The 12,372-nt window shown below is 42.2% G+C and overlaps 1 protein-coding gene across 1 annotated transcript in view; it reads right to left on the bottom strand.

Moving 5' to 3' along the window:
• Nucleotides 1–557: 557 nt before the first annotated feature.
• Nucleotides 558–12,372, bottom strand: part of ZNF225 (zinc finger protein 225) — a 15,906-nt gene continuing 4,091 nt past the window's right edge. The window contains exons 3-5 of the mRNA XM_006901106.1: nucleotides 4,087–4,213; nucleotides 2,288–2,524; nucleotides 558–1,840 (exon numbers count right to left, since the gene is read on the bottom strand). Of these exons, the coding sequence (XP_006901168.1) occupies nucleotides 558–1,840; nucleotides 2,288–2,524; nucleotides 4,087–4,213 (1,647 nt within the window). The remainder of the gene's footprint in view (nucleotides 1,841–2,287; nucleotides 2,525–4,086; nucleotides 4,214–12,372) is intronic.

Raw genomic sequence — 12,372 nt, 5'->3', positions numbered from 1 at the left:
TTTTTGGTATGCCCATCATCATGTTTTTGTTAGACAGATCAAACTCTTTTCCAAAGTCTGCTCTCTAGTGAAGTTGTTGTTTGGTGTTGTCACGTGGGCCTCATATGAACCAGACCTAAACTCTGTCCTACCTTGTGCAGCCTCATATCTCTGCCACGTTGGGCCCACTGGTGCCGTCACTGTATCCATCCATCTTTTGGAGGATCTTCCTCTCTTTTGCTGACCTCTTCACTTTTCCAAGCAACGGCCTCTCCTGACAACATGCTCAGCATACATGAGGTGAGGCTTTGCCACCCTTGCCTCTGAGGTGCACTCTGGCAATCTCAGTTCTAACTAATGCTCTTGCTGTAAAGATACTCAAATGTGTGCTTTGCTGAGAGAAAACAAACTTAACTAAAACCAAGGTTGTCTCTTCTCCAAGACTACAAGTTTTTAAAGTCTCCATCTTGCAGAATCCTTTCCTGTCAGGATTCTCTGATGTTCCTGCATCATGAGCCCAGATTTTGTGATCTCTAAGATGTGATCTCCAACTGGAGCTCTGAACCACTAATTCCATCCTACCAAAGCCTGTCCTCAGTGTGGACTCTCTGGTGAGAATGGAGATGAGAAGAGCGCCGGAAGACTTTCCCGCACACATCACACCCAAACGGCTTCTCCCCGGAGTGGACAGGCTCGTGGTAGTGAAGACTGGCAGCGTGGCTGAAGTACTTCCCACACTCCCCACACTTAAACGGCTTCTCCTTCGTGTGGACCCTCTGATGTGTGTGAAGGTTCTCACTCGACTTGAAGCGGCTTCCACACTCCTCGCATTTGTACGGCCTGTCCTCGTTGTGGACCCGCTGATGGGCTTGCAGGTTGGACTTCTGATAGAAGCCCTTGCCGCACTTTTCGCACCGGAAGGTCTTCTCTCCACTGTGGACCCGCCGGTGGATGAGGACATGTGCAGCCTGCCTGAAGCCCTTCCCGCACACCTCACAGTTATAGGGTTTCTCTCCTGTGTGGATTCGCCGGTGGATCTGCAGGTACTGCCGTGTGCTGAAGTATTTCCCACACTCTTCACACTGGAAGGGTTTTTCTCCACTGTGGACTCTCTGGTGGGTCAAAAGATGGGCCGCCTGCCTAAAGCCCGTCCCACACGCCTCGCAGTTATAGGGTTTCTCTCCTGTGTGGATCTTACAATGAACATGGAGGTTTGACCGACTACTGAAGCGTTTCCCACATGTGTCACACTTGAACGGTTTTTCTCCACTGTGGACATTGTGGTGAGCCAGGAGCTGTGAAGCAGCCCGGAAGGCCTTCCCACACTCCTCGCAGTTGTAGGGTTTCTCTCCTGTGTGGATTCTGTAATGAATTTTAAGATCTGCTCTGCTGTTGAAGCCCTTCCCACACTGGTCACATTTGTATGGTTTCTCGGTGCTGTGCACCAAACGGTGCAGCTGAAGTCTTGAACTCCAACTGAAGCCTTGCCCACACTCCTCACACTTAAAGGGTTTCTCTGCATTGTGGATCATCTGATGATTTTTGAGATAGGAATTCCGAGTGAATCCTTTCCCACACACATCACATTTATATGACCTCGCTGCAGTGTGCACTCTCTGATGGGAATGGAGATTTGACCTGTAAATGAAACTTTTCCCACACATACTACATATATATGGTTTCTCTTCAGGGCCTCTTTCATAGACCTTAAATTGCAAAGACTGAAGGAATGCCTCACCACATTTCTCAAATGTGTAAGATTTTTCTCCTGCATGAACATTCTGATGGATATAAAGATCTGTGTTGTGAGCAAAACCTACCCCACACTCCTCATATTTGTAAGGTTTCTCTCCTGTGTGGGCTGTGTGGTGAGGATTAAATGTTGCTCTCTGAGGAAAGCTCTTGCCACAAATATCACATTTAAATAATGTCTCCCCTGTGTGGATTCTCTGATGTTCCTGAAAATGAGAAAGATAAAGGAAAAGCTCCTCACACTCCTCACAATGATAAGGTTTTGCTTCTCTGTCTCCTCTAAGGCTTGTGTGATGAGCACTGGGGGTTACTCGATGGAAGCGTTTACCACCCTGCTCACACTGGTGCGGTTTCTCAACAGGGTGGACATTCACACGTGAACTCTGCCTGAGCTCCTTCCCAGTTTCAGCACGTGTATAAAAGTGCTTGCCCATGCACATGCTCTGATGATTACTAAGGACAGTGATAAAGCGATAGCTCCTTCCACATTCACTACACGTGTGAGTTGTCTCTCTCGAGTGTGAACGCTGGAGAAGAGCCCCACTGGAGTGCTCACAGGCCAACGCTGCAAACTCATGACCCTGCTGAGCTTTCTCTCCTGTGTGGGTAACAGGTGGGTCTCTGGCAATGGGAGAGGGTGAGGCAACTTGTCTGTAGGACTGAGAAGAACTCATCAGAGGGTCTTGCCACCTGGTAAAGTCATCTGCAGTTTGCTGCCAGATCTGCACAGTGGAAAGATCCTCGTGTGGTCCTGGCTGTGGAATAGTCGTCATCTGCTGTGAACTCTCGTCTCCTAGAAGGATCGAGAAATCGAAATACAAGAAGTGAAGAATTTGTTGAGTACTGCTAAGATTTCACACTTGGATAGCGAATGAGACATCACTGAGCCCAGAGAAGTTCAAATGGCCTCTTATACTGCATATCATGTTCTCCAATTTAGATGTCATCGAAACCAAGAGCAGGTCTCCTGGCTCTAACCTACTAAACATTAACAAAACCCAAAGAAGACCACCAGCCCTTTAACAAAACCCATGAGAGAGCCAAAAGAAACCAGAGCTGCCATCTAAACAGATGTTTGCATGTTTATTGCTGCGGAGAAGAGTATTAAACATACCATGGACAGCTAAGAGAACAAACAGGACAGGGTGAAACCAGGATGCTCCTTTAAGACGAGGATTCTGAAGCTTCATCTGACATACACTGGGCATGTTACAAGGAGGGACCAGTCTTTGGAGAGGGATGTCATCTTGGGAGGGTGGAGGGACAGTGCAGGAGGGGAAGACCCTCGATGGGATGGGTTGACACAATGACTGCAGCAATGTGGTCAAGAATGTCAGAGAAGATGAGGATGGCACAGAATAGGACAGGGTTCAGATCTGTTGTTCCCAGGGTGGCCAGGAGTCATACTCAACTCGACAGCAGCTAACACCACCATCAACAACTGCATATTCCAAAAGTAACCAGAAGCAGTGCTTTCCAACCTTCTGATCTCTGATGATGCACTTGAAGAAATGTCCTTTACTTAAAGACCCAGACACTTGCAAACATAGGCTGACCTACTTTTAAACCAAAGTCTCTTTACATCAAATCTCCTCCCACTGACTCTCACACCCTGCATGTAATCACCAGTTTGTATTGTAGTAAGTTCCTTCCTTTGTAGTGAATTCAGGTATTTTCTACTCTGTTTTATTTCACAAAAACTGTTGGCAGGAGGAACAGTTGATACGATATAGGTAACTATGTTGTTGTTGTTGTTATGTGCCATCGAGTTGCTTGTGACTCATAGCGACCCTGTGTACAACACCCCTAAACTCCGCGCTGTCCTGTACCAATCGCACCATCTTCGATACACCCATCCCAAATGCCCCGTCACTGAATCAATCCACCTCATAGAGGGCCTTCCCCTCCTATGCTGTCCCTCCACCCTCCCAAGCATGATGTCCTTCTCCAAGGACCGGTCCCTCCTTACAACATGTCCAAAGTATGTTAGACGGAGCCTCAGAATCCTTGCCTCCAAGGAGCCGCCCAGTTTGACTCTTTCCAGGATGAATCCGTTTATTTTCCTAGCAGTGCATGGTACCCTTAGTACTCTTCTCCAGCACCACAGCTCAAAGGCATCAATTCTCCTTCTATCCTCCTTAGTCATTGTCCAGCTCTCTGATGCATAACAAGTGATTGCAAAGACCATGGCCTTTATCAGATGCACCTTAGTCTCCAGAGAGACACCACTGCTCTTCAGTACTTTGGAGAAGTCCCTAACAGCAGACTTTCCCATCGCAATGTCTTTTAATTTCCTGGCTACTGTAGGACCTTTAAAGTTTGAAGAGATAAAGACAAGCCAGAGACACTCCTCACCCAGTGACTCCAGGTTCCTGAAGTTCTCCAGCATCACATCCTGGTACAGCTTCCTCTGGGTGGGGTCCAACTGCCCCAGCTCCTCCTCAGTGAAGACCACGGCCACATCCTTGAATGCCACTGAGTTCTACAAAATGAAGCACATATATATTTAATCTTACAACCACTATCCACTTGGAAAATTGAGAAGTTGTTCCAGATTTAGGGGGACACGAGTAATTTGTAGATTTCCCTGTCCTTATGTTCTTATCTTGCCAATACCATCTCCTCAGCTTCACCTAGCGCTCAGTAACAAAGGAAAGTTTATGTTTTTAGTGTTGTCCTTACATGGTAAACTCTTATAAACGTTGTATACTAAGATGTATATATCTTATGTTTTGATTTGTACTACCAACTGCCTTAGAAAAGATGGACAATTTACTCTCAATAGAAGTTGACAGCACTCACCATTCTCACACCTGAGAATGGAATAAATAAAACTATACCCTCATATAACTTTTCTTTAATGCTTGCCAAACTAATAAGCTTTTAGTAAAGCTTGGATAGGCATGTATTATGTTCTCACCTATCAAGGCACAGATCACATTCAACACTCCAGCATTCAGTGTGTTGAATTTTGGCAACTGTGATGAGAACATATTTCATTCAGTGCACCTAAGTTTCCCTACATGTCTTGGGTCTTATCTGTACATGGTTCAGTGATGTGGGCAATACAAGTATCCCAAGGATAAACAAGGAAACAAATACATGCACATTTGTGCACACAGACACTTGTAACATTGTGTGACAATGAACAAGTACTTGAAAGATTAACAGAAGGGCACTCTGGTGGCCTAGTGGCAAGAAGTGCTGCAAACCCGAAAGCACATGGCTCAAAACCACCAGATGCTCTACTGGAGAAGGATGGACAATCTCCTGTGCCATTTGGATCTGACTCAATGGTACACAAGGAAAAAAAAAAACCTAATAGATTATTTATTTCTATTAAAGTTCATTAGTATCATAATAGTTATGCAACTTAACTCAATTCATGGCTGCATAGTTTTCTAGATATGGTACTAAAATCTGGTCAGATTTTGTCCCTGGTTCCTGGGCAGTAAGTACTAGCTTATAAACTCTTGGAATTTCCTCAACTCTTGAATTGACATTGCTACTTCTGATTTTAAGAGATGGCAAAAGGACATGTGATCTGACCTCCTATAACTCAATAAAGAATAAGGAGAATCAAGATCAACAGCTCAAGGATTATTCCCATTAGGGAAAGTCACACAGACTCCACTTTCCAATCAATTCTGATACCAACTGTCCCATCCATGGAATGTGCCATTGCTCTACAGAGCTTCAGAATTCTTTGCAATAGCCACACAGGACTCACAAACAGTATGTTGTTGTTAGGGGCTGTCGAGTCAAGTACAACTCACAGCAACCCTATGAACAAAAGATCTGAACTCAGTCCTGTCCTGCACCATCCTCACACTTCCTGACACATCCTTCCCAACATCATACACCATATACCAAGGAACAGCACTGTCCAGCAATATGTCCAAAGTATATGAGGCGAAGTCTCATCGTTCTTGCCTCCAAAGAGCTCTCTGGCTACATACACCCTCTTCAAGACATAATTTTTAAAATTATTATTAAATTTTATTAGTTTTAAAAGACATAATTTGTTATCTTGGCCGTCCATGGGATGTTCAGTGTTCTTCTCCAAAACCACAGCTCAAAGTTGTCAATTCTTTTTCTGTCAACCTTATTCATTGTCCAGGTCCCAGATGCATAGCTAATAACTGTAAAGACTATAGCCTCAATCAGACACATCTTAGTCCTCAAGTTGACATCGCTACTCCTCAATAATTTGAAAAGGTCCCTAACTGCAGACTTTCCCAGTGCAATGTCTCCTTATTTCCTGACTGCTAGTAACAAGGGTATTAATTGCAAACCCAAGCAAGATGAAGCTGTTGACAGTTTCAATCTCCTCTCCATCCATCATGGCACTGCCATTTGGTCCAGTGGTAAGAAACTTTGTTTTCTTGATATTGAGACACAATCCATACCAAAGGCTGCATTCCTTGCTCTTCTGCAACAAGCGCTTCAAGTCTTCCTCATTTTCAGTAAGAAAGGTTGTGTCATCTGCATAATGCAGGTTATGAGTCTCCCTCCAATCCAGATGCCACATTCCTCTTCATAGAATCTCTTGGATAATTTGCTCAGCATATAGACTGAACAGGTATGGAGATAGAATATAACCCTGATATGCTCCCTTCCCAAATCCAAACTATGCAGTGCTCCCTGTTCCATTTGCACAAAAGCCTCCTAATCCAGGTATAGGTTCCTCATGAGCATAAACAATTGCTCTGGGATTCCCACTCTTCTGTCAGCCACAACTTGTAATGATCCACACAGTCAAATACCTCTATATAGTCAATAAAGCACAAATAGACATTCTTCTGGTATTCCTTATTTTCAGCCAGGATTAATCTGATATCAGTAATGATATTCCTGGTGTCACGGCCTCTTTTAAATCCTGCTTGAACTTCTGGCAATTCCCTGTCTATGTGCTGTTTCCAGTCAGTTTTGAATGATTTTCAGCAATATTTTGCTTGTATATGATATCAATGATATTGTTCAATAATTTCCACATTCAGTTGGATCACCCTTCTTGGGAACTGGAACAAACATGGACCTCTTCCAATCTGTTAGTCAGACAGTTGTCCTCCAAATTTCCTGGCATAGACTGCTGAGTGCATCCAAGGCTGCATCTGTAAAATGAAACCAGTCAATTGGTATCTCATCTATTCCTGGGGCCTTATTTTTTGCCAATGACTTCATTGCAGCTTCCACTTCCTCTTCCACTGCCATTGGCTCCTGTTCATATGGTACTTCCTGTAATTTTTCAGTGTCAATCAATTCTTCCTGGTACAGTGACTCCATGTATTCCCTCCATCTTCTTCTGATCCTTTTTTGGGTCATTCAATATATTGACCATAGTATCTTCCAATACTGCGACATGAGGCTTAAATTTGTTTTTTTAGTTCATTCAACTTGAAAAATGCAAAGGCAGTTCTTCTCTTTTTATTCTACAATTCCAGTTCTCTGCACATTCCATTGTAATACTTTACTTTGTCCTCCTGAGCTGCCCTTTGAAACTGTCTGTTCACCTCTTTCACTTCAACATGTTTTCCTTTTGTTTTGGCTTCTTGACGCTCCAATGAAATCTTTAGTCTCTCCTGACATCCATTTTGATTTTTTTCTTTCTCCTCTGTTTTAGTAATGACCTTTTGCTTTCTTCATGGATGATATCCTTGATATCATCCTACAACTCCTCTGGTTTTCCATCATTGCTGTTCAATGCCTAAAACCTACTATTAAGATGATCAAGAAATTCAGATGAAATTGATTCAAGATCATATCTTGGTTCCTGTGGACTTATTTTCATTTTCTTCAGCCTCAGTTTGAACTTGCATATAAGTAACTTACTGTGTTGAAGAGAATGTTGTTCTAAGTGGTGCAGCACTTGTCTGTCAGTTTGCTGTACTGAGATTACTTGGGGTTGCTGTGATGAAATCTTTGCCACTTGTGTGTCAAATTTCAAAAGGGTTTCCCATCATGGATGAGTTTTGGTGGAACTCCCTGGTTAAGACAGACTAGGAAGCAGGATGGGCCATCCACTTCCTAAATAAAAGGCTTTTGCAAACCCTATGAACACTAAACAAACAGGATAGTTATAGTAGTATAGCCCAGATTGGAAGTCAGCTGAAATGTAACAAACATCATTTAACAATTGATACATGGAATGGACATCTCTTGAGTGTTGGAAAACTGGAAATTGTTAAAAATGGAATGGAAGACATAAATATTGACATACTAGGCATTAGTGAGATGCAATGGACCAGCTATGCCCACTTTGAATCAGATAATCATATGATATATTATGCAGGGAATGAAAAACAGAAGAATGGTATTGCATTCACAGTCAAAAAGTCAATTACAAGTTCTATCCTGAAATACAATGTTGTAAGTTACAGGATAATATCCATTTCCAAAGAAGGAAGACCTGATAACATGACTATTATTCAAATATGTGCTCCGACATCTGGTGTCAATGACGAAGAAACTGGGAATTTGTACCAAATTTTGCAGTCTGAGATTGACCAAACATGCAGTCAGGGTGTGTTAATGATAACTGGTGACTGGAATGCAAAATTAGGAAACAGTGAAGAAGGAACACTAGTTGGAAAATCGTGGTGATAAGAAATGAGGCTGGAAATAGAATGACTGAATTTTGTTATTTACAATGATTTACTCACTGCAAATACTTTTTCTAAAAGACACCAAAAAATGACTTTACACGTGGATTTCACCTGACGGGCTGCATAGGAATCAGACATTTGTGGAAGAAATCACTGGAGAGCAGATTGTGGGTCAGTTCATCACAAACAACATACTATGGGGTATACGACTGAAGTAACAGGTTCCGATTCAGAATCCGAAACTATTCAGAATGTAATCCTTTCAGCCTCAAATCCCTGCCCACAAACATGCCTCTATTTTCTCAGACCCGTGGCCCCTTGGCCTAGGCCCTGCTCAGGAAAATTTAATAAAGGTCCTCCAGGGCAAACAGCTCAATGGGGGCACACCACATTCTACCAGCAGGTCTTCTAGCCAAAGGTATTCAGCTTTCTCAAGCTGGGTGTCCAGAAGTTCCTACTCTGACCCACATCAGTTTCAAGGTTCCAGTTGGAGGGCACAGGGACAACTTCCCCTTTTAAAAGCAAACAAATCTCACTGCAAATTTCATCCAGCCCATATGGCTGGCTGTCCTCTCTGAGCTAACTTGCTGAATTTTGTAACATCATTTGTGATTGTGTCAAGTGAGCTGTGCGTCTTGTATCAAACATAATCATCAATGCATTTAAAATTAAAGACACAGCCTTTGAATTAGTTGCTTTTACAAACCATTCCTAGTAACAGATGATACCATTTATAAATTGCCAGAGTAAAGCTACTGGTATTAATAATTTCTCTTTCCACACTGGATTAAATTCTTGGTGATCAGAGGTCACAGACGTACTTCTTGTTATGATATGATTTTTCTTGGCCGTCTAAGATACAATTACTGGTTCACACAGCAAAAAAGAAAGGCAACCAAAAATTCAAAGACAGTAGTCTACAGAACTATGAGCACACTATGGTACTACAGTCCACATCACCTACTCTAAGACTAGACTAACTGGATGGTGCCCAATCAGAATACACAGACTAATAGAATGGGAGAAAATTGTGGAAAAATCACTTCAAATTCCCAAAACCAAAACAGAAAAATGAGTCTTACTAGGCAAGCTGGGACTACAGATCTACATGAGACTATTGGTGATGTGATCTGTAAAGCTTGCACTGAAATCTTAGATATACTTTTCACTGAAATAATAGCAGATTAGCTTACACATACACACATCAACCAGCATCCCTGAGTACAGTGTACCCTATAATATCGAATGATGAATAATCACGTTAAAACAAAAGGAAAATTTAAGGGGGCAAGAAATTAGGTAATGCAAATGGAACACATAGAATGTTCATTGAACACTGAGAATGTTCATTCTCTCACAGAGAAGTAACCCATCTTAGAGAAAAATCTGCATAGAAATTACTCAGCAGGAACTGAAATTATTATATAAAATGTCAATGAAAATATAACCAAACATACTTAAAAACATAAAATTCCCATCACTTAAACATCTGAGAAGTAGTTAAAATTACAGTTCAGTTGGGGAACGATATAACCAAAACAAGAAATGGTTTTACAGAAATAAGAGAAAGGACCACTAATATCTGATGTATAATCACTAACTACAGGAGAGATACATATTAAATTGTGTGAAGGAAAAGGCATGTAGTTAAAGTGGAGGTTATCACAAAATTATCTAGACAGAAAAAGATATACCTCTTTCAAGGAATACAGTTAAAAGCAAGGAAAGTAAATACTATACTTGCAGAAGCTCTGGTGGCCTAGTGGGCAAGGAGTTGTGCTATCAACCCAAAGGTTCACAGTTCAAATTCAATAGCTGCTCCAAGGGAGAAAGATGGGCAATCTCCTCCTGTGCAATTTGTTGTTGTTATGTGCCTGCAACTCATAGCACCCCTAGGTATAGCAGCTCTGAAGCCTGCCCTGTCCTGAGCCAGTCTGACTCCGACACACTTACCCCCACTGTCCTAGTCACTGTGTTAATCCATCTCACTAATTTATAGTCTCTGAAATCCTACTGAAGAGTCAGCTACGAGCAAGTTCCAACTCAACGGCACCTAACAACTACGACATACATTGTTGTTGTTGTATACCGTTGAGTTGGAACTGACCCACAGTTGATCCTCCGGTGGGTTTTCAAGGGCAATAAATCACACATGAGACCTCCCATTTCCCCCTCACTGAACAGCTAGCAGATTCAAACCATATACCTTTGCATTGGCAGCACAATTCCTTACCACTAAGCCACCAGAGCTCCCTATGACATATATGTCCTACAATAACAGTAAAGAATAAACCACAAGTGGATCCATAAATAAACCTCAAGCTTGCACAGAGGTAGGAAGGTGAACAGGATTACAGCCACAAATATGTATAGATTTGACAGAACATTTTTACCCTTGAGAAAATGAAGGGCTGGCACAGGGGCTCAGAGGACAGTCTGAGAGACATCAAGCTCAACTGGCTTTACACAGTTCATAGAAACAATGTTCCACACTGGGTTTGGTGAGTAGCACCCGGAGTCTTAAAAGCTCGTGAGAGGCTATCTAAGGAGTGAATATTAATTTCTCTTTATCAGGAGCAAAGAGTGAAGACAATCAGAGACACAATTAGTGCAAAGGACTGAGTGGTGGACCCTGGCCTTCAAGCCCTGAGACCAGCACTAGACGGTAGATGGTGTGTACAAACTACTTGTAAAATTCAACTTTGAAAAAAATTGTTTCTTTTCTTCCCCCCAACCATCAAACCTGTGTGAACAGTTCTCTTAGAAGGATCATAACAAAGCTGGTTCCTATAAGGTAGATGTTAAAAAATATCCCAAATATCCAACTTTTCCAAACTAATGGCAAGAAGTCCTGAATAAAGGGGAGGGGAAATGTAGTATAAAACTCAAAATTTTCAAAATCCAGGTACCCTACTTTGACAGAGGCTGCTGAATTCCCTTAGGTAGACTTTAAACCTTTAAACCTAGAACTGAGCTCATGCCTGTGGCTCAACTTTAAGGCACTTGATAAAACTCAGATTCATTACTGTGCAGTCAAAATCGACTCACAGCTGACCCTCCAGTGTGTTCGCAGGAGGCTGTAGATTGTACTGGGGGAGATCACTCTTCTTTCTCCCACCAACAGCTGGTGGATTTGAGCTATGGATATGCTGTCTTCAGGGTAGCAACAACTCCCTACAGACTGCTCTGCTCCTCTTCCCATACTGACAAATGAAGATGAGCTATGGGAAGCCAAATTTCATACCAAATATTATATGAAAAACTATATGCTTGTTCAGGAATTGAAGGAATGACATATTTATGAGTTAGAATTTCTCTTGTGACAGATCACAGAAAATGAGCTGTTTCTGACAGACAAGAGAGAGCTAGGGCCCCCCTACAGAGGGAATGTTAATACGTGTGAAATACTTCCTGAGCTAAAGCATTAAGTTGACAATAGAGAAAAATTCTGCTTCATTTACAAGGGAATTCTTTTTATGATTTGTTTCCCCTGATTATCAATAAATACACAGAGAGGTATGGGAAGCCAATACTAAATACAGGTAGTAAACTGAAAGCTATTTCAGGATGTGGGGGAGGTTCAGGATGGAATTCATCCTGAGGCACTGAGGCAATTCTTAAGGGTTTATCAGATTCTTGCATTTGCTGACCCCTCCCTCTTGAGTCAAGCAGAAGGTTTTCAACAGATAGAGCTTGGCTTTGTTTGCATTGAATTCTCTTTGTGATTTACTTCCTGATAATTTTCAATAAAGATACAGGGAAGCTGGAATGGGAGTCTTAAGTCCAGAACTGCTGGCCCCCTGTTTTTCATGCTCTCTGTTTTATCTCATTCTTGGTCTGTCTCATTATTAATGAATGGGTAAGAAAGGAGAATGAGGGGAGCTTTGGTGGCTTAGTGGCAAGAAGCTGTACTGCAATCCCAAAGGTACACGGTTTGAATTCACCAGATGCTCTGCCGGAGAAGGAGGGACAATTTCCTCCTGTACCAGTCAGATCTGATTTGACGGTACATGCACAAAAAAATAATAAAATAAAA

Source organism: Elephantulus edwardii, unplaced genomic scaffold (assembly GCF_000299155.1).
Source record: "Elephantulus edwardii isolate Elephantulus edwardi_28Jun2011 unplaced genomic scaffold, EleEdw1.0 scaffold00308, whole genome shotgun sequence".
Lineage (NCBI taxonomy): Eukaryota > Metazoa > Chordata > Mammalia > Macroscelidea > Macroscelididae > Elephantulus > Elephantulus edwardii.
Note: the sequence above shows the minus strand (reverse complement) of the source record. Positions and strands in the feature narration are given on the sequence as shown.